Genomic DNA, 22,366 nt, shown 5'->3' on the forward strand with positions numbered 1-22,366 from the left:
ACACACATAAACACACACACACACACACACACACACACACACACACTTCCCCTGACCATATATATGATTAATGGAGGTTGGAAAAAAAAAAAAAAAAGGGAAAGAACGTGTTGCTTTACTTAATGTATCTTGTACCTCTCCCCCCATCTTGTTCTCTCTGTGTATTGTCCACATCTGGAGGGGTACACCTGGCAGATAGGAAGCTGACTGAAGTTGGGGGCAGCCACCTGCCACCTACCTCAAGAAGCAGCATGTAGCTATCCCAGCAAAGCTAACTCCCCCATCCTTGTTTCTAGAACGTGGAGGTTAAGGGGATTTGGGGAGTCTCCCACCATTCTGGAGATGGAACTGCAGACTGGGGCGCTGGCCTCAGCCCTGTCCCAGCACCAGGGCAGGAGCTGTTTGCTCAAGGAGGTGGGGGTGGGACAGCTCTGGGGCTTCAAGTCCTTTCATCCACCTTCACCCCTTCTCTTTTTCAGAACCCGGGCTAGAGCTCTCCCAGAAGGGAAGATTCCTGGGGTGGGGGTGGGGGGGCTGATGGGAAGGGCAGCCCACTGCCCCAGGGGACCTCCCCAGGCCTGAAGAAGTAAAGGCAGGTGTCCATCAGGAGTCCCCAGGGCAGCAGGTCCTGACCCCTCGCTCCTCTCCTTTGCCCGCTGTCACCTCCCCAAGGGGCATCTTCTCTGGTTTCCTTTTGTGGCAGAGGGGTCACCAGGACGTAGGCAGGAGCGAGGAGAGGGGTGGGGGTTGCAGGCCGGCTTCGCCTGATTAAGATCCCAGATGTGCAACCTCCAGGCTCACTCAGGGACCCTTGGGAAGTCAGACCCCAACTTGGGCTCCCACGCCCAATCTGTGGCGAGGGGGAAGGGGGGAAGGTGGAGGGCGGGTCCTCCGGGCGGGATGACAAGTCGGCCACAGTCTTGGGCGCCCCGATCTGGCTGGAGTGGAAATTCAGTCTCCACCCAGAAGAGGAGCTCGGAACTCCTCCACGTAAAAGAAAGAGTTGGGCTGCGCTGCAACTTTTTTTTTTTTTTTGTAGCCCAAAGTGCTCGAACTCGGGGCCCCTCCGGTGTGGCTCCGGGGAGAGGGCCGGGTGCTGGCACCGCGGCGGGAGGGGTCGGGGGCGCGGGCGGGCCGCAGGGCGCGCCGGCGCGCGCTCGCTGGAGACGGAGGCCGCCCCCGCCCCGCCCCCGCCCCCAGCCCCGCGTCGCCCCCGCGCCCGCGCGGCCCCGGGCCGGCCCCTTCCTCGCCGCGACTCGCCCGCTGGCCCCACCCCCTCGCCCGCGGCGCCCAGTGGGAGGCGGGGGCGGCCCGGCCGAGCGCGGCGCCGGGCTCTGATTTGCTGCGGGCGCGGGGGATCGACAGCCGCGGCGGGTGCCTTCCCGGAGGGAGGGAGGGCGGGCAGGGGGGAAAAGCGCAGGGCGCCCGAGGCGAGGCCGGCACTCCCCGTCCCCGCGGCTGGCGCAGGACCTCGCTCGAGCGGAGCGCCCACGGGGAGCGGGTCGCGGGGCGGCGGCGGCGGCCAGGCGGCGGCCAGGAGGAGTCGGAGGGGGCGAGGAGGCGAGGGCGCGAGCCGAGCGGGGTCCCGGCCGCCCCGCGGACCAGAGCCGACCCCCGCCCGTGGGGAGCGCGCCCGCCGGCCTCGGCCCGAGGGAGGACGCGGCGCCCCCCCATGACTCCCTAGGGCGCGCGGTCCCGCCGAGTCCGCTCCCTCCCGGGCCGCGCCCGCGCCCCGCGCCCCTGCGTCCCCGCGCGCCCCGACCCGCGCCCCGCGGCATGGACGTCCACACCCGCTGGAAAGCGCGCAGCCCGCCGCGCCCGGGCGCCCCGCTGCTGTCCTCGCCGCCGCTGCTGCTGCTGCTGCTGCTGCTGTGGGCGCCGCCTCCGAGCCGCGCAGGTAAGGCGCGGGGCGCGGGCGCGGGCGCGGGCGCGGGGCGCGGGGGCGCTGACTGTCATCCCCGGCCTCCGGCGCCGTCCCCCGGGCTCGGGCCGCCGCGGGCCGCCCTCCGAGTGCCCGTCCTGGGCGCCGGGCAGCGGGACGCGCCGGCGCGGGACCCCGCGGCCACGGGGCGTTGGGGCGCGGAGGGCTGCCCACGAGGCCGGCAAACTTTGTCCTGAAAGAGAGCTGCTCCCACATCACTCGCGCCGGGCAGCACAGCTTCCTCTCCCGAAACCTGGGAAGGGTCGCCCCCTAGAGTCACAGCCCGTAACTCCGGCCGGGCTCCTGCAGTCAGGGGACAGTGGTCCCTGGTAGGGGAATCCCAGAAGCTTGAGCTTGAGCACCCCCCCCCCCCGCCCCGGGCTTGCACTGCCCCCCCCCCCCACTTGCACTGCTCGCCTCCAGGCTGGGTCTCTGCTTTCCTAGGAGTCTTGCAATCCTGGCCGCGAAGTGCCGTGGGATACTCGGGATACCCAGGAGCCCTGCTCCTAATCCCACCCCAAAACCTCCTAGCCCCTCCGGGAGGCAGTTTTTCTTGGGTTTGCCTTCCAGAGATGGGGGGCGTGGAGCAGAGCCAGGAGATGGTGGTGGAGGTCGCGCAGAGTGGCTCAGATGGTGCATAGATGGGGCATTCCTCCTGCCAGAGGTCTGACTTGGAAGGCGCCCTCTCCCATGGGGAGGCTGGCGGCTCGCGACTCCCTCCAGCTCAGCCTTCTGATGGGACAGTGGATTCTGAGCATCACCTTGGTGGTTACCTGTGGGATGGGCCTTCACACATCAGAGGCCCCAGAAAACCCCCTGAGTCCCCATTAACAGGTGGGGAGGCAAGGCTCATAGCTGCTGCTGTGAGGTCAGGGAAAGTGGGGGGTACAGGGGTGGGGCAGTGGGCTCAGCTGGACCAGCTGGCCCTCCTGCTCCACCGCCCACCCCTTTCCCTCCGCCACTTTGTAATTTGAAGCCCTATGGGAAGAGTCACTTTCTATGTTCCACTTGCCAGTTAAGATCCTCTCTCCCTTTCTGCTGGCGTGCTGAGTGTGTGGTGGGCCAAAGGGGACGAGCAGGAGTCAGGGTGTCCAGCCAACAGGGGCCGGGGGAGACAAGGGGTGCCTAGCCTAGCTCTGGGAACCTGGCGCCCTATCCCCTTGCTGAGCTAACTGACTTGGCAATTCTCCCTGGGGATCAGTTGAAGGTGGAGGACAGTCGTGGTCTCGGGGAAGGTGGTCTGGATTCCACTGGGGGATGTGGTCAGGGGGCCCCATGGTGGCCTTAGCCCCTTCCTGCTCCTCAGGTGGGCTTTCCCATGTGCCGGAGCACACGAGGGAACCCTTCCGGGGAGCTTCCACCCCACGCAGCTGGGGCTGGGTGCTGGCTGGGGAGCGCGCCTTTGCCAGGTTTGCGCTGGCTCTGCCCCTGTGGTCCCGCCCCTGCCTGGATCCCCGCGTCCCCGAGGGCCGCCGGCGGCTCCTTGGAAGCGGCATCGCGGCACAGGGGTCCAGGGGTTGCACCCTTGGCTTTGGTCGGACAGTGCGCAGCGTGTGAAGCAGCCGCTGTTCTGAGCGGGGTCCCAGGCGGGTCCCCACCTCCCAGGGTGGGAGCGGTTTTGAAGTCCCGGGCAGGGCAGCGCGTGGCCAGGGCGGGCGGCGCGCACCCCAGATGCGGGAGGCGGGCGGGAGCCTGTTCTCTCCATTTTGGGACGCGCCAGATGTTTTCCGAGTTTTCTCTGAACATGGCCCTTTTTTCCTACCTTCTCCCTGGCCAAGTGTGTGAAGGAATGAAAAGTAAGATTGCATTTGGGGCCGGTTAAGATTGTAACGGGCGGAGGGGAATATGTGAAATGAAACATGACCCCAATATTTGGAAATTGAGGTCATCTCCTCGGCCGGGCATTGGTCGACTCCGGTCACGTGACGGCTTCTCGCAATAATTTTGTGGGAAGAGTTGTCCAAGTTTTGTGGGACTTGACAGGTCTGAAATGGTTAACTTTCCTCTGACTCAATCAAGTTGGCTGGAAAGACACCCTTTCCATCCGTTCCCCTTCCCCTCCTCCCCAGAAGGGAGCAGTCAGTGGGAGGAGTTCGGGAGCCAGGCCTGCCCGCCCCCCCGCCCCCCCGCCCCCCCGGGAGCCCTCTCCCCCATCTGGTCCACATTTCAGTGGCTGGAGGGGCGGGGGCTGCGGTCAGTGCCCCGCGGCCGTGACCACCCAGCAGTGGCCGCGGGCAGGAGAGCCTTCCGCTGTGACGCTGCTCCAGGGCTGTTCCGGGGTGCTGGCCACAGCCTGCCCCGTACCCCACCCTTCAGATATTTCTGGACCTCCCCGCGGCCCCGCCCTTAGCCCGGCACAGCTGATGCCCGCCCCGCCCCGCCCCTGCCCTCTGGCCGTCTGGCCCCGCCTCCTCCCCATCACAGACCCGCCGGGTGGAGCCCAGGGGGCGGGGAGCAGATGCCCCCTGCCCTCCCCCGCCCTCCCCCGCCCCCTACTTAATAACAGGACAGCGGGAGGCCAGACTAGCTTGAGCCCCGAGGGTCAAGAATGAGTCACCCACACCGGGAGGCACCCACACGCTGGAGCCCTGGGCTTGCACTTAGGGAGCGAGGCGGGGTCCCTCCCCGAGAGCTTTGCTCGCGGGCACCCTCGTGATGGATGCGCTGGCACCTGCCGCCCTGGGCCCCCAGCATCTCAAGGGACCCCTACCCGAGTCTGCGGGATAAGGGACCCCAGGTGCTGGGCCTTGAGTGCCCTTCTCTCCGCTGCAGGTGAGGCTGCACCTCAGCATTTCAGAAGTCGGGGGGAAGCGGGGACACCCCTTCACCTCCATTTACCAGCACTCCCCAGGGAGGCCTGTGCCCCAGCAGCGGGGTGGGGGTGGGGGGGCGTCCACTATCTGTGGCCCCAGGGTGAGCCACAGTGTTTCAGCCCCTCCTTCCCGCCCACCTCCCTCCACCCCTTCCTTCCTTCCTTCCTTCCTTCCTTCCTTCCTTCCTTCCTTCCTTCTTCCTTCCTCTCTCCCTCCTCTCTCCTTCCCTTTCCTCTTTCCCTCCCTCCCTCTTCCTTCCTTCCTTCCTTCCTTCCTTCCTTCCTTCCTTCCTTCCTTCCTTCTTCCTTCCTCTCTCCTTCCCTTTCCTCTTTCCCTCCCTCCCTCTTCCTTCCTTCCTTCCTTCCTTCCTTCCTTCCTTCCTTCCTTCCTTCCTTTTTCCTTCCTTCCTCTCTCCATCCCTTTCCTCCTTCCTTCCTCTCTCTTTCCTTCCTCTTCCTCCCTCCCTCCCTCCCTCCCCTCCTTCCTTCCTCTTTCCCTCCTCCCTCCTCCCCCTTCCTCTCTCCCTCCCTGCACTCCTTCCTTCTTCCCCCCCCACCCCTTCCCTCCCTCCCTCCCTCCTCCTCCTCCCTTTCTCTCTCTCTCCTTCCACCCCTCCTCCCTTTCCTCCCCTCTTCCCCCTCCTTCCTTTTTCACTGGAATGCCTTTGAGAGGGACCACATTGACTGCAGTCTCTACTCCTGTTCCATCTCTCCCTTTCACTCACCCTCAGGACCTGCCTGGACTCTGGAGGCCTGGCCTGGAGGGTTATGGGAGGACAGAGGTGCAGGGGATGGGGTTCCTCACTGCAGGACCTCTAAGTCTTCTGGGAGGGGCACAGGGCTTTGTTTCACTGTTCATTTTTCTGTCAAGTATCTCTTTAAATAGTCTGGGGCCCCATTGGGAGATCTGGGGAAGCTTCCTGGAGGAGGTGATGCTAAACTTGATCTTCTCCGTTTTCTTGTTCCCCTTCCTTGGCAGGTGCCCTCTTGCACCTCTGGCTTGGTTCTCACCCACCCCTCCTTCTTGGCAGGACATCCCAAACTCTGGTGTGGTGTTTGGTGTTCTCTGGGGCTGCTTCCTTGGCTGGAAAGCCCCGCATTAGCTTGGTTGGCAGGGCGCCCCCAGCTCCGCTTGTCGTGGGAGGGCTGTGCCAGCAGAAGTGGCTGCTGTGAGAAACATGGGGTCTCTGCAAGGGATGAGTGGGGACCCAGGGGCTTCCTTAACCCTCTCTGCCCCTGCATGTGAGGCTGTTGCTCCAGAGTAGTTGGATGAGTTCTGCAGACAGGCCGTGGCTGGGGATGGGGGGCTCCTGTGCTGGGGAACAAGCAGTTAGGTGCAGGAGGGGGTATCTGGTGGCTGAACCCCAGGCGCAGCATGGATAGTTGGGGAGGGGCCCGTGCCAACTGTGTGTTTGCCTCTGAGACCCACTCGAGGTGGCTGGTCTGGGCCAGTCACCCTGCCTCATCTTTCCTGTCTTTTCCGGCTGGTTGTGTGGAATACCTGATGTAGACTGAGCCCCTGAGTCAGGAACGACATGATGTGGCTGCTCTTCTGGATGGTGTTTTTGCAAAAGGAATGGAGCATGGTGTTGCCACAGACCCCCTGTTGCCATCCCAGGAGCAGCACAGCAGAGGGACATGTGGCTGTCCCAGGAGGCACTAGGCACTAGTCCTTGGTCCTTGGACAGCCACACCTCTCCATCCTTCCCACAGAGCTCTCATCCCCAGGCTGGGTCCTCTCATCTCCACATCACCTCCTGGGCCATTTGCATAGGTCTCATGAGGCAGCGTATGTGAACATGCTTGACAAGAGCCCCTTGGAGGGCTGGACACACGTGTATGTGTTTCTGGGTGTGTGTGTCCGAGTATGTGCACGTGTATGATGTGCAGATTTGCATGGACTGCATGTCCGTATGTCATGTGTCGGTGTGTATGCTTGTGGGTGTATGTATGCATGTGTTTACGGGGTTTCCCGGTCCCTGGGGTGTCTGGGGAGCCTGGGGTAAGGTGACATTTCTGTCCTTACCATGGACCAGTGGGAGACACAGAGATGAACCGTGGCCAGGGGGTCTGCTGGGGACCCACGAGGCTGGGGGTCCTGCAGCAGGGCAGGTAGGGTCCTGCTGGGCCTGATCATTTGATGCAATGTTTTTACTGAGATGAGGGAGATGTGATACTGTAGTTTCTTTTTCCCCTCCTTATTTTGGCTTCCCCCATAGAAGCCACTCCTCTGTTGTCTGCACTCTGCCAAATGTTCCTTTTCAGGTTTCTGGCCTGGCTCAGCTTGTGGGGATCCTGAGATCTGCAGGTGGAGCTAGCTTTGGCCCTTCTCACAGGCAGACCTGCCTCTGCTGCGGGCACAGCATGAGGACCAGGTGTGGGTGATGCTCAGGGCAGCCGGGCTGGAGCCACACAGCCTGGATTTAGACCGTGGCTCCACTCCTACCAATGGTGCATTTAACACCATTGTGCCTCAGTTTCCCCATCTTGAAGAAAGGAATGATGATTATAAGTCCCGCAGGGTTCTTTGTGTGGGTTCAATGCATAATGTATGCAGAGCACAGAGTGAGCCCAGTTACCACCGTTTGTCCTGCCCAGACCCTGACGCAGCACGAGGCAGTGGGTATGGGGCCCAGGGCCGAGTTCCTGGCCCTGCTCACTGGCTGGCTGTGTGAGGGACTCCTCTCTCCTGCAGACAGTGTCACATCAGTGCCTCCCTCGTGGGAGAAACAGGAGAGGTGATGTAGAAAGTGTCCCGTGGTGAGTTTATTAGACCACTTGCTGGGACTTCTGTGGTGTTGAGGCTGGGCGTGGAGATAGCTTCCCTTCCTCCCAGGCCACCCCCACTTTACAAGGAGGAATTGGGGTGCAGGGATAGGAACTGATCTGCCCCCATTCCACCTCAAGGACTCCAGTTTTCTGCCTCCGTGACATGCCCATGAGTGACCACTGGTGCCCTGGATGTGTTTGTGCTGGGGTGGGCGCAGGTGGGGGCTTTGGCAGCTCAGATGCTGCCTGCGCTGCCCCAGGTGGCTGGAAAGCCATGTACGGAACAGATGAATGCACACTTGGATGTGAGTGGGTGTGTGTGGCTGGTGGTGTGGGTCATGGGGGTCACACAGTCTGAGGCATCATCCCATCAGCTTTGACTCACCCAGTAGTTTTCTGGCAGATTCCCCAACCTAAGTAATAGCCCCACATTAGAAGTAAATGTCGCCATTCTTTGGTGATTCAGGCGTAGGAAATGGGACCACAGTCTGACCCAGTTTCTCCAAAGTTTCATGCCACAGAGCTCCAGGGGGGGCGCTGCAGTGTGTCTCTGTGCATGGTCTGGGGGTACCTTTGTTTTCTTGTTCCCACACCTGTGATCCTATGGGGGCAGCACTCATCTGGCCTAGTTTGCCTTGCCAATAGGGATCCTGATGACCTCTTTACTATTCTACCCAATGCCACAAAATGCCATCAGAATGTGTGCATGCAGCAGAATTGGTCTCACATGGTAAAACTCGGAGCCCGCATTGGAAACAGTGATCTCACAATGACAGAGAGTGAGCGTTTTAACGTCACTGGGAGGCGGGAAGCAATCTTTTGGAGGGATCTGGAGTGGTGGTGCGTATGCCCGAAGTGTTGGGGGACCTCCAGTGCGACTCAGACCTGTGCGGGGCATGGGGCACGGGTGGCAGGTGCATGGCTGAGCAGCAGGTGAGCATGCTGCAGGCCACCGGAGCTTCCAGTGCGGTGGGGGCCTCAGACTCCCGCGTAGGTGATTGGGTCCAGTGGGCAAGGTGGGAGGTGCTTGTGGAACATTCACCAGCAAGGGCTGCCACCGGCTAATCAGAGGGGAGGCACCTTCCAGCCACAGGGTGCTGGCCAATCAGAGGCCAGGCTGCTTTGTCAGACTCTGCTGTCCTGCCCAGAGCAAGTTAGAAGGGAGGCGGGGGAGGCGGGTGTCCCTCCGAGGACCAGATGGCACTTTTCCAGGTGTGTCCCCCTGGCTCCTGTACATCTTTAGGGAGGCCCTGTCCCGGAGGTCCCTGGAGCACCTGTGGTCCTCCCTCTGGCCCTGCAGCAGGTGTGGCTGGTCCCATCCTGCAGAGCCCACGGCCCCCTGGTTCCCAGTGACCAGGGCCCTCAGGAGGGTGCGGGACCATCACAGATGCTGGTGTGTCAGGTGAGGGGACTTCGACGCTTGGGGCTTTGTTTCTGGGTGGCTGCCCTGCCCACGGGGGGACTTTTGGGAGCCTTGGCCTCCCTGTCTCCTTTGTTTCTGATGCTGAGCTGCTCAGTTCCTGCTGCACCGAGCCAGGCCGAAGGTCAAGGCCTTCTTGGGGAGGACAGCGGGGCAGTTGTGCACCCAGTGGGCGCCTGGAGCCTTGGACTGCTAGGAGGGCCAGCAGGGAAGGGCCACCTCTCACCCAGGAGCTCAGTTTGGTCCCAGGAAGGCCAAGCTGTATTGGGGCTTCTCCCATCCTCCAGGTCTTGGGGAGAAGTGACCGTGACCTCCTCTCTGTTCAGTTTCTTCCTTGCTTTACTCTGTTCTGTGTTCTCTGGAGACGGTGTGCAGTGCCGACGGGAGCTCCAGCTTCGTCCTGGGGAAGGAGGTGAAGGAGGTGGCCTGGGGGGGGCAGCTCCCCATGGGGACATGCTGTCCTTCTGAGGAGAGTACAGCAGCATCCCAGCTGGTGTAATGCAGTGGAGGAAGGGACCAGGCTTCTGTGCCTCTTAGGCTGAAAATGCTCGCATCCCAGGGCAGGGGTGACTAGCAGTTCCTAGGATGGAAGTTCCAAAACAGGATTTCCGAATGGAATTATTTTCCAGGGAAGTACTTTGTCATTCAGATTTATAATTGAGATAAGGGCTGTTATCTCAGAAAGCGCTGCTTGCATAGTGGCTCCATTTCACTGACCGCTGGAATCTGTGGATCCTCCTTAGGTACCCGGTGTGGTGGAGCCAGTGTGGGGTGGGCGCTGCTGGGTGGATGAGTGCAGCAAGCGTGCTCTGGGGGAGGAGCTGGAGTCAGCCCAGAGCTGGGGAGCGTTGGGGGCAGACTGGTGCTCCCTCAGAGTCATCCTCCTTCCCCGGAACAGGTCAGTGGCAGGTTTCAGCATAAATGATGGTGGGGACACTTAGGAGCAGAGATGGGCCAGGAGGGAAGAAGGGGCGGCAGGCGCTCCCCTTCCCTGTGTCTGCCCTGCTTTCTTTGGTGTGGCCCCAGTGATCAGGGGAAATTTCAAAGGTAGCACCACAACTCCCACAATCCACATGGGCTGGGCCAGTGTGTGCCCACTGCTAACCCACTCCTCTCCACCCCAATGACTGTGACACTGACCGCTGCGTCACACTTAGCTGGAGACTCTGCTGGCTATGTTCAGCCCTGGACTTCCTTTCTGAGATGTGTCTGTGTGGGAGGGAAGATGAGCATCCCCACCTGAGGGACACGGAGATGAGCAAAGAGTTCCGTGTCCTGGTTCTTAGCTCCCCTAGGGGCTGGGAGAGCGGGGAGACTGGTCCTATGGTCTGTGCCCAGTGCCCAGGCTCAGCGTGGGTATCTAAGCACCGAGGAGCACCTCACAGTTTCCCCATCTGTGAAATGGGCATAAACCAGTGCCTGTCTCCAAAGCCTGCTGGAAGGATGGGAGGAAGTCACTCAGGACTTGCCTAAGGACTGTCATGGTGCTGGTTCTGGCAGTTATTACTGCCGGGTGTTGAGTGCTGGATGTGAATGTAGGGCCTCTGTGTTGGTAGTTATTGGGGAGCTCATTCAGGCCTTGGAGCTGAGCCACTTGGGGTTTGGTAAGGTGCCAAGGGAGAGAAGGCATCACCCATCCTTGTCCTCTTTAGGCCCAAGGAGGACGGGCTGGGTTCATGGTGCAGGCTCTGGGCTCTCCACCTGCTGCAGGCCCTGAGTGGGATATTCCTGAGACAGGAGGACACTGGGTGCACTGGTCATGTGAGGCTCTGTGTCCCTGGGGCAGTTGGGGTGCTGGGGCCTGAGAGCAGAGGACAGCATGTGGCCAGGAGAGGCTCAGCCTGACTGCAGGGAGGCCACAGGCCCCGCCCTGCTGCCCGGTCACTGTCACTTCAGCTGGAACAGGGTTCCCCCACCCCTCAGGGATGTCCCAGCCCCAAGGGCTGATCCCGAGGCAGCAGCTCTGCAGACATTTTGCAGAAGGCTGGGGCTCCCTGGGTCTGGGACCCTGGCCTGGTTCCCTGGTGCTTTCTGGGGTTGACTGGGAGCAACAGAGTTGGTGGGGGGGCAGGTCCAGTTTCCTATGAGGTGAGGCTTTGAGTGGGCTCAGCGGGGGATCCCCAAGAACGAGGATGGGAGCAGCACCTCCTCTGGCTGCCCCTCTCCATGGGAGGCCGGCCCCCATCCCTCCTGCAGTCTGCCACTTCTTTGACTTTTGAAAAGGAAGTTCAGGAGATGAGGGTGGGAAGCACAGATGAGTCAGCACCGAGGGAATAGGAGAGTGGCTTCCGAGGCCCAGAGAGCAGGGTGGGGACTTCTGGCTGTGTGACCTGCAGTGCTTTGCTGGATCTCTCTGATCCGAGTTAGCTTATCTCCAAATCGGAGACAATAGCACCAGGCAGGAGGGTGGTGGTGGTGGTGGTGGGGGGCGGGCAGGGATTAGTGCTGGTGACCTGTGCGTGGACATCGAGCCCTTAGCGGGGTGTCCTGCATCCTGTGTTCAGGGCAGTAGGGCAGGCGGAGTCATGTTAATCCATGGTCAGAGTTGTCACTGTAGTCGTTAGCATGCCACAATAATATCATGTATCATTATTGTTACTTTGTGTCAGTTGTTATTACTGGCAGAGCTGGGGAGGCAGGAATCGTCAGGGAAAAGCGGGAATAAAGCTTCTGCTTGCAGGTGCAGGGCTTAGCTGGATTGAGAGGCGGCTGGCCAGCTTGTGCAAAGGGCCCAGCTAGTGACGGAGGGGCGCATCCAGGAGGGGTCGGAGTGCATTGGACAGATGATACTCTCCAGGGTGGGGGTTGCTGTCCAAGTTTCTACTGCACTGAATACCCTGGAGCTACTTCAGGCCCATTTCCTTGGCCTGCGGGGGGCGGGGGGCAGGGGCCGAGACCCTGGCAGCGGACATGCCCAGGGTCCTGGGGAAGGAACTGGAGGTCATTCTGGGAGTCAGTGGTCTGGCCTCTGGCCTCAGGGTTGTTTTGCTGACTCATCAACTCAGAACTGGAGGGCTTTGGGGTTCTGGGGGCTGAAGGCTGCTGAGATATAGAGGGACCAGACCCCTGAGGTGGGCTTTGTTGCCAGTGTCCTGCAGCTGGGAGGGGAACCTGGTGGTCTTGGATCTCCACCATCAGGGGGACGGTGCATGAACCTTGTGGATTCCTCCTGGGATTCACAGCCTGAGGCTCTCAGGTCTCTCCCAGGGTTCCTTCCGTCCCAGGTAGGTTTGATGGCCATTGGGACACCCACCATCCTGTGCAGGCTGATGGTACCCGGAGTGGAAAGTGCTGGAACCCAGCCTCCAGAGTCCATGGTTTTCACCTGCATGCCACAAACTGCAGAGCTTTCCAACTTCTTAATGCTTCCTTGCTCACCAGAAATACAGTGAAAGCTGCTTCAAAGTGAGGACACTCCCTGTGTTCCTCACTTGGGGGCTTCCCATTGCATCTGAGCCACCAGGATCTGCCCAGGCAGAGGAGCGTGCTGGGGGCAGTATAGGCCAGGCCTGAGTCGGGTCACCCGGCTCTGAATCAGCCCAGCCTTCCCCTCCCTGCAGTGCCCTTGGCCCTCCATGTGGACAGGCCCCCAGCTCCCCTTCCAGAGCCTGTCCCATTATAAACAGCAGGCTGGCCCTGGAGCAGGGTCTGCGGCCATGGGGAGGGCTGCTGTCCAGGGGCTGGAAGGCACAGGTGGGGGGTTCTTCTTCCCCCAAGAGGGCTGGGGACAGGGGACAGGCCATTTGGCCTGAATGGCCTACAGGTCCTCGGGCCTGCCCACTGTTCTGGCCAGCTACAGGTCAGCTGGGGGAGAGTCAGGCTCTGGGCCGGGCGGGGGGCGCTTCTCAGCACCCCACAGCCTCCCCTGGTGAATGGAGTTAGGAAGAGCAGGAGGGAGGCGTGCTTGCTTGCGAAGGGTCTTCCTTCTGTGTGCCTTCTCCTGAGGGCTTTCTCACTGTTTTGCGCCGATGACATCCTCCCAAGGTGAAAGGCCTCACCTCTGTTCTACAGGCCAGAAGACTGAGGCCCAGGAAAGCCCCGCCTCTAGTAAGTGGCAGAGTCGCACCCTCTGAAACAGCATCTCCGTTATGGAGATCTGATTTTGTACAGCCTCTTGGGAACAGGCTCTGTGTGTGTAGTCAGAGTTCAGAGGGCAGACCTCACAGCGGGCAGGAGTGGGGGGTGGCTTTGGGCCCCATCAGAGGCAAGGCCACCTGCTTCTTCTCTGGGGTCTTTGTCCCAGCAGCAGTGGGGAGGGCAGAGGGGAGAGGGGGTTGGTGAAGCCTGATGGTCACCGGGGGTGACCTCTCTGCCTGTCATCTGTCTCCCCAGGTCCTGGTGGGGGTGGGGGGTACCGGGTCCGAGTTCAGGATGCAGCACCCCCTTCCTGAGCCCCTTCCCCTGGGTCCTGGGTCCCACGGCGTCCTCCCCATGCCTCTGAGACAGGCTCTGTGGCTCTGTTTTTGGCTGAGGAGAGAGTGTTTGTAGGAGGGGGTGAGCTGCCTGGGTCTGAGTCAGTTTTTCCATCTTAGCGGGAAGGAAGGAAAGGGGAGAAATGATCACAGCCAGGTAGGTCTTGCCTGTTTAATATCAGTGGACACACAATGAGAGAGACCTGTGGGGATCTGGGCCAGTAAGCCAAAGGCTGTAAAAGACCAGGGTGGGGTCACCCCCAGCAGTCGTGCCCTCTCTCCAAGGACCCTGTGGGGGTTGAGCGTCCGGTCCAATGTCCCAAGAGCTCAGCTGGGGTGGCTCAGCCGCAGCCTCTCCTTGGCCAGGGGAAGCTAGGCTAGGACCTGACCCACATCTTTAAACCAGCAACATTGCAGTCAAGGAAAATAAAAGCCCTGTGAGAGAACCAGGGCCCCGAGGCCTGATTTCTGAGCCCACCCTTTGTCTTATTAGCCCATCGCCTATGATGGATCCAAAAAGCCAGAGGCAGTGTGCAGACTTGCCGAGGACCAGGAGCAGAAGAGTTCTCCTCTTGGTTTCCTCTTGAAATGGGTCGCGAGTCCTAGAGGATTGTTCAGTCCCTCAGAATCTTTGCTGCTTGGGTCACACACCCACCCGCTGTGCAGGCCAGACAGTGTGACTTGGAAAGATTTAGGGGATCTCCATTTATTTGAAACCAAGGGAGTAGAGCTTGTGTGTGTGTGGTGCTGGGCAGACTTGGTGGCGGGGCCACGTCCACAGGCCCCAAACTTCACGGCTGTGTGTGGGGGTGGTTCAGCCAGACATGGGCTAGACATGCAAAGACCCAGGTGGGGTGTGCGGGGCTGGTGCTGCGGCTCTCCAGGTTCGACCTTGCTCTAATGTGCCTCAGTTTCCCCATGTGCACAGTGGAGCTGAGAATGCCAGCCTCATGGGTTTCAGGAGGCAGGATTTAGAGCGGAGAAAATGGGCGGGGTCTGTGGGCCTCATGGCCTGGCACAGTGCCCGGGGTGGGCACAGGTGGTCGTGAGGTCGAACCAAGAGCCCCTCACAGACTCTCGGGGTGCTGGCCAATGTGTTCTGAGCTGGAATTCTGAAGGCAGGTGGGTGGGTATGAAGGGGCCCGGGCTACTCTGGGCGGGGAGGAGGGTACTGTGTCGGCTGGCAGAGGCAGGGACTCGGGACGGGGTGACCCCTGCAAGGGCAGGGGGAGAGAGGAGGCACAGGATTTGGGATTTGGTCCTGCTGGTGTGGAAGACTGCCTCCTGTGGGTGCTCAGGCGAGGGACCAGGTCCAGGAGTCTGCTGGGTTGGGGTCTGTGGCCCGAGTGCCTACCGGATCGCCCCACGCTGATGTCAATCTGCACTCAGGGATGTGCCACCAGGCTTCACGCAGCAGTCTGACCATCCCAGGTCTCTTGAAGGATCCCCAAGCAAATGACCAGTTTGTGGTGGGGTGTGTGCATGCGCGTGTGACGTGAGTAGGCGTGAGCACCATCCTGCTGCTGTCTCTGCTCCCGGGAACACAGAGCTGGCCGATGCCCCAAATGCCTCCTGTATTCTGGGGGCTTTACGCTCAGAATTGCTTGCTCCATCCAACAACCCCGGGGGTGGGGTGGGGGCGTCAGTACTGTGGGGCTTTGTCCGGTGACTCAGCTAACCAGGGGCAGGCCTGAGATTCCAACATGGCTCTGAGCACCCTGGGCCACCTCCTCCTGCCAACCCCCTCCCACTTTGTCTTCTGGATAATTTCCCAGCTGCCACTCGGCTCCTTAGCTGCCATCTCTCCAGATGACCCTCTCCAGACCTACTCACCTCAGGCTCCTTTAATTCCGGGATCAATCATCTCCATCCTGTAAATAACTTCCAGAAACCCTGTCAGCCCTGTTTTGGAATTCCTTAAGTGCTCTGAGCTCTGTTTGCTCTATCCAGACCACTTCTCTTCTGGGCTCTTCCCTTGAACCACTTCTGTTCTGCAGAACTTCCAAGTGAGCGATGGGGTGTCTCCTGGTGCCTTAAGGGTACTGCCTCCTGCTCCCCCACCCTGCCTGGGAGGCCGGGATCACGGACACCCCACTCCAAGCCGCCTCCCCGGCACGGCTCCTTTGGCAGGGCCTGGATGAGCTCCTCTGCGTCCACCCCTGGTTCTCATGGTCTAGCCCTCCCTGGGCTGAATTTAGGCCCCAGCGGAGGCACTGGGCTCTGGGCATGTGCCTTTCTCCATAAACATTGCAGCCTGGTCAATATCTTGGCAAGAAAATAAAAAACAAAAGTCCTCCAAAGAGGGGTAGTCTGGTGTTTTTCCAGTCACTTATTAAAATATTTCCTGATGTGATTTCTACAGTAATATAAACAGCCAGTGAGGAGCTGCCCCCCCAGAGTGGCCCCAACACCCGTGGCTGGTCTGGGCAGCCCATCTCTGGGGCATGTCAGGCTCCAGGCTCGCGCATTTTTCTCTGACGACTCATGCTTGCTCTCCATCTTGATGCGCCTTCTTCCCCTCTGTGATCCCCAGCGCCTTGGGAAACTCTGGGCTGCAGTGTCCCGCCCAGATGGGCCCAGCTGTAGGCTCCACTCCCTCTCGGAGGAGCCTTCCCCAGACTGGCCAGCACCCAGTGCTGTGTGTCCAGGGTCCCCCCAGGGATGCGCCTGCCCCTTCCTCGAGCTGCTCTTCCAGGAGCCACTCTCCACCCTCATGTCCTGTCCTGTGGCTCCTGGGCCCTCACTTCCCTTTTCTGTCCTGCTCCTGGCCTCCGCCGTCACAGCTCTCCAAGGAGGGGCAATGTGGCAGCTGCCCATTTGGATGGGAGAGAGATGACTGTCACAGAACACTCTGGCTCAGACCTGGTGCCCTGGATCTGGCGTTAATCCCATGTCTGCTGGGCCGCACAGTCTGTGTCCAGGTCTGTAATTGGACTCTGGAGCTGCTAGCAAGGGAAGGGCCTCATGTGTGTGTGCAGCACACCTGCTGGTGTCCTGCCTGTGGTGCTAGGCTGCGGTCAGAAAGGTGCTGGCATTACTCTCTCTGAATAAATTTGGGGGATACTGTGCGGCCTCCTGTGGCATCGAAGGTATTGTGTGCAGCTTTGCCAAGGGGGTGGTTGAAGACAACCCCTTCCCAACATGTAGTTCAGCATTTGCTGAGCACCACTGTGTGCACGCTGCTGTGCCCAGTGAATCTGATGCAGGGCCCCTTGAAGGGCACACAGCCTGGCCCCAGGGGGAAGGAGGGGAAGTCCTGGGCTCCTGGTCCCGTGGTCAGTGCACGGCAGCTCCTGGCTTGCCTCCATCTAAGCAAGGCTCACCTCCCTTGTGCTGCCCCATCCTGACACCCCAGGAGAGGGAGGGCAATGCTTGCTGAATGCTGGGGACACTGGGATCAGAGGTCATTTGGGGACCCCCGCTAATGGCATGGGCCAGGCCAGGACCAGGCTGGCCCCTGACCCATCTGGCTCAGTGTCCCCTGCTGCCTCCTTCCTGAGCTCTCCTGGGTTTGCACAGTGGCTCCGAGGGCATGTTGGAGCCAGGCTGCTAGTTTGCCTGAGTGGGGACTTGGGTGTGTTGACACTTGGGGATATGCTGATGCTGCCCAGGGCTTCTGGGGGACACGGTGCCAATGCTCAGAGGAGAGGCAGGGCCTGGAGGTGTGAGGGGAGCCCCTGGCAGGCTGTGTGGGGAGGGGTGAGTCCTCTCCTTAATGTCTTCCCCCTCTCCTTTTTTGTTCTTTAATTATGTATGTTTTTAAATGAAAATGGATATGTTTTCATTATAGTCATTTTGGAAAACACAGAAAAGTATACAGAAGACAATAAAAATCACCCAAACTCAACCTCTGCTGGGTGTGAGCATGAAGAGTAAGGGAGAGAGGGGAGCACATGGTGGCTGGTCTGGAAATTAGGGCACCTCCACGGAGGGGGGGGCTCGTCCCCACCCAGCATTCTCTCCCTGAAGGCGAAGGCCCTGGAGTTCCGGCCCAGCTCATCTGGACTTTCTTCCTTCACTTTATAAGGACAGCATTCTGTTCTCCGTCATGACTGCTGTAAAAAGCCAGATTCACTGGCAGTGTCTTCCGTGGTTAGACATTGGGTCATTTCCATTTTTGATATTATAAGTGCCTGCGAGTTCGTGAAGCAGGCATGTCTTGAATATTACCTGAGCTGCTCTCCAGGTGCTCTGGGTGGGAGGGAGGGAGGGAGGGAGGGAGGGAGGATGTGTCTGGGAGCACAGAGACACCCCCCCCCCATTGTGGGACGTGAAGGGGGCTGGGTAGCCTTGGCTCTGTGGGTTTTTAGGCACAGCACCCGTAGGAATTCAGGGTTTGATAAAGGCAGCATTCATGTTGGCTGAGAAAGAAAGGATTAGTCATTGAAATGGGCTGGGGTAGAAAAGACACCACCTGGGAGAAGGAAGCTGGACCCTGCCTTCTTCTTGCACCAAAATGCATTCCAGATGGAGCAAAGATGGGAACTTTGCAGATGAAACCCTGGAGCTACCAGAAGAAACTGTGGGAGACTGGGTGTTACAAGCTGGGGGTGGGAATGCCGTTCCCGGTATAACAGAAACCCCAGAAGTCGTAAAAGAAAAAAAGTTTTACTCCATTAAAAGTCAAGAGTTTTCCTCAGGCTAAAAGAAAACCCCAAACGACCAATCAGTTAAAAAAAAAAAAAAGGAATAGGAGCATGGATCATGGAGAAGGGATTGATGTGCTGCAATACTTAAAACTCCTGTAAATCAATAAGAAAAGGCCAGGAACCCCCCTATTCCCCCTGCAAAATGGACAAAAGACACATATAGTTCTTAGGAAACACAATACAGATAGTTTGTAAATGCACAAGATGATGCTTACTCCCTGGAAAAAGGAATGCAGGTGAAAGCCCAGGGAGATCCCTCCCCCTGCCCACCCCACCTGGCCAGATGAGCAAGGAACAGACATTGAACAACACACACTGTTGGCTCCAGGCGGTGAGGGGAAGTGGGTGTTCTCGAAGGTCCCCCTTCTATGAAAGGCAGAGGCAGTATCTCCCTGAATATTAAAATAAAATGCATGTGCTCCTGGACCTGGCAATGCCGCTGGGTCTTGACATTTTCCCTAATGGTACGCGCACACCTGTGTGCGGACACCTGTACGGCGGGGTAGCACCGTGTGGAAGTGGCCTGGTCCCGCCACGGGGGCCATTTGGATAAGAACATCCTGCAGCAGCTAAGAGAATAGGGCTCTCTTGGTTTTGTGCATCCCGAGAGGGACGGGTCTCCCAGGTACTTTAAGGAAGAGAAGCAAGGTGAGGAGTGCTTCGGTGCTGTGAATCCACCTCTGTGAAAAAGGGAAAACACGTGTCTGGGCTTAGCTATCAGAGATGATGAGGACGGACACACGAGTGTGGGGACTCGTGCTTTGCACCGGAGCGGGCGGCTGGGTGCCGGCGTCCTGTGAGCTGGGCGGAGGGCTCCTTGGAGTGCCTGGGTGGCTGCGAGGTGGGCAGGTGTGCTGCTGACGGCGGGCGGGCGGGAACGTGTGGGCTGGCTGCGCTGCGAGCCTCGGCCTTTCCTGCTGGCAGGCAGCTGCTCTGGGCTGGAATGCCTCGGTCAATTGAAAAAGTTTGTGGTTAAAAAAAAAAGGAAAAAAAGAAGGAAAGAAATGAGCTATTCAGGAAGGGGCTGAACAGACGACTGGGCATGTAATAGAGATCTTTTGACAGTAGGAACATGCGAGTGTAGAAGAGCCGAAATTGTCCTCCACAACCCAATCTACTCGTGCAGGCGGGGAAACTGAGGCTGGTGATACCTCACCTGGAGCCCCACAGCAAGTTCACAGAGTCCATAGACATTGTCTGTTTTAATCCTGAGGTAGATGCTGACAGTGCACATTTCACAAACATGGAGGAGCTGCCCTGCACTGCCCGGCTGAGCGCGGGGTCTGGGATTCAGGAGGGTCCTGCAGTCCCCCAGCACCCCACACCGCGGGCGGCGGGGCCTTGCCCCTTGCAATGCCCACCTGGGGCCCAAAGGCTCGTGCATCCTACCTTCTGTACAGGTGGCAGCAGTCATGCTGTGAATGGCACCTGCCCCCAGACTGTCCTGCAGATGGAGCTGGGCTGGGTCCTGGGCATCCTCAGGCTGGGGTCAGTGAGAAAAAAAAACAGATGACCACAGATGTGACAGCTTTGACCTGGGAAATGTTCTATGTGATGATGCTTGAGCTCGTGTGCGGTAGTGCAATGGTGGGTGTGGCCCTTGACCTCCAACCCCTTGAGCACCGTCCTGCCTGGATGGTCACCCACTGCATCATCTCCCCATGCTCCCTTGCCAGGGCAGGGCATGGTCTTTCCAACCGTCCAATAGCTGGGCCATCTGCTGTCACTCGGCTTGCCCCTTACCACAGTTCAAGTCACCAGGGTCCTTGGAGTCAGCTGATTCTCTGCTCACCCCTGGAAAGCCAGTCTGGACATGAGGCTTTGGGGGTTCCTCAGCTGGTGAGCCAAGGGAGGGGGCTTTGTGGTGTCAGAGGACAACGGAGAGTCCTCTGCCCTAGAGAAGCTGATGCCCCCACTTGTTCCCCAGGGCCCTTCATGTCTTGTTTCTACAAGATCACCACTGGGAGGTCCACCTTACCTTGGTCCCCAAACTTCAGCCACTAGTATTCTCACAGGGGAGTTGGTCTGTCCTGGTGGAGCTCAGAGCTGAGACCCCCGTGTTCGCTCACTCATCTGAGAATGGCAGGGTGTGCCAGGCATGTGGGCTAATCATGGCCCCAGATGCTGGACACTAAAATGAGCATGGGCTCCCTGCCCTTGAGCCCCACATCTGGGTGGGATTGGACTGTCACAGGAATCTGTTATAGGTCTGTTTGGTTGAACCATGAGGAAGTGGCATTTTATGGGCCAAAATGGCCCAGCAGCCATTTTACATGGTTTAATCTAGTTCTCCCAAGAGGGAGCACAAAGGAGGGCCAGCAGTTCAGCGTGGGGGCCTAAGGACACCTCCCTAGAGTGACTGTGTCTGAGCTTGAGGTCTACAAGGTCAGTGGGGACTCACTAGGAGTGGTGGTTGGGGCAATAGGATTGGAGGTTGGAGGATTCCAACTACAGGGAAATGGAATGTGCAACCCCCTTCATGCTCTGTGACCTTGGTCTTTGAATTTGGGGTCTGGTGTGACTGGAGCATAGCAAGAGCACAGGGGCAGGGGAAGGAGTGGCAAGAGATAAGGCTTTGGTGCCTGTAGTTCAGTGAATTCCTTTTTCTTTATCCACCATGCATCTACAAGTTCACCTCCACAGTGTGCCTGCCCACTCATCTGTCCACCTACTCATCCATGCCATTAGCCCATCCACTCATTCCCTCATCCAACCAGACCATCAACTCATTCCTCCACCCACCCATCCATCCAGACCATGAACTCATTCCTCCACCCACCCATCCATCCAGACCATCAACCCATTCTTCCACTCACCCATCCATCCAGACCATCAACCCATTCCTCCATCCACCCATCCATCCAGACCATCAACCCATTCCTCCACCCACCCATCCAGACCATTAATCCATTCTTCCACCCACCCATCATCCAGGCCACAAATCTGTCCACTCATCCATCCAAACCATCAACCAATTCCACCACTCAGCCATCCATCCAGACCGTCATCCCATTCCTCCACCCACCTACCCATCCAGACCATCAACCCATTCCTCCACCCACCCATCATCCAGACCATCAACCCATTCCACCACTCAGTCATCCATCCAGACCATCATCCCATTCCTCCACCTAACCACCCACCCATCCATTCAGACCACAACTCTGTCTACCCACCCATAGATCCAGACCATGAGTCTACCCCACCCCCCAGCCCCCATCCTTCCTTCCATCATGGCACTGGGCTGCCCTCTCTACCACACCACATTCCACTTCCACGTCAGGGTGATATGACCCTGCAGATGTCCACTCTCACTCTGGGGCTCCTTGAGGGTGAGGAGAGGCTGACTCACTTTAGCTTCTGAGCGCTTACTTAGTATAGTTCCAGGCACAACTGGATTCTCTGGCTGTGTGTGCTGGCTTGAATCAAGAGCCTGGATGCTTCGGGCCGCAGCAGTGGCGCACAGTGCAGCCAGGATAACAGTGAGGCACTGCCCATGTGTCAGGGGTTCACTGAGGAAGGGGGCCCATGGCTCTGGACTCACTGGGGAGGTGGGAGGTGAATGGGCTCTTAGCGGAGGTGGGAAAAGGATGGTGGGGGAGCAAGGGAAGCTGTGCAGCTGACCGTGAAATGTCAGAGAAACTCTGTCTAGGGAATGGGGAGGTGGACTGTCTATGTTTCAGGATATTTGGTTATAGAAATTCTACTAATTCCCCAAATACCTTTGTTAGCTTTTCTCAACTATAAAAGTAAAGCATACTTATTATGGCAAATTTTGGAAACATAAAACTGCCTTTCACTTTTCTGTTCTTAGTCTGTTTGGGCTGCTATAATAAAATACCACTGACTGGGTGGCTTCTAAACCACAAAGGTTTATTTCTCATGATTCTGGAGGCCCAGAAGTCCAAGGTCAAGAGCCAGCATGGCTAGGGGAGGACGCTTCTTCCGGTTCAGAGCTGGTGCCTTCTCACTGTGTTCTCATGTGGTGGAGGGGGTGAGGGAGCTCTCTGGAGCCGCTATCTTTGGGGCTGACGATTTCACCGTTTGAATTTGGGGGAGGGAGGTCATGAGTATTCAGTGGCACAGCCCTCACGCTTTCCCCTTTCCCTGGCTCAGCTCCGGTAGAAACAGGGTTACACCTGTCCTGGTCACAGACACTTCCCGTGTCATTACCAGCTGTAAACATCCCCATGGCCCCCACCATTCACTGTATACTTGCACTGGACTTTACCTCTCTGCTCCCCTCGTGTTGGACTTGGGGTGTTTCCAGTTGCTTGCTGTTCTAAATAACACCTGGATGAACATCTTTCTGGTAAATCCTTTCTGCCTCTCATTATTTCCTTGGGGTGGATTCCTAGACGCTGACTCATGGCATCAGAACAG

General features: G+C 58.8%; 1 protein-coding gene across 4 annotated transcripts in view; it reads left to right on the forward strand.

Annotated features, from left to right (window-relative positions):
- Positions 1-1,428: 1,428 nt before the first annotated feature.
- The window catches only part of COL5A1 (collagen type V alpha 1 chain), a 152,474-nt gene continuing 131,536 nt past the window's right edge, over positions 1,429-22,366 (forward strand). The window contains exon 1 of one of the 4 annotated variants that reach the window (XM_072748241.1): positions 1,429-1,897. In XM_072748241.1, coding sequence (XP_072604342.1) covers positions 1,777-1,897 — 121 coding nt within the window. In that variant the 5' untranslated portion in view covers positions 1,429-1,776. Of the gene's footprint in view, positions 1,898-8,653; positions 8,905-22,366 lie in introns of those variants that run through there. The other 3 variants (XR_011999792.1, XM_072748240.1, XM_072748242.1) reach the window with 3 other exon arrangements.

The sequence above is a fragment of the Vulpes vulpes genome, chromosome 2, assembly GCF_048418805.1.
Source record: "Vulpes vulpes isolate BD-2025 chromosome 2, VulVul3, whole genome shotgun sequence".
Classification (NCBI taxonomy): Eukaryota; Metazoa; Chordata; class Mammalia; order Carnivora; family Canidae; genus Vulpes; species Vulpes vulpes.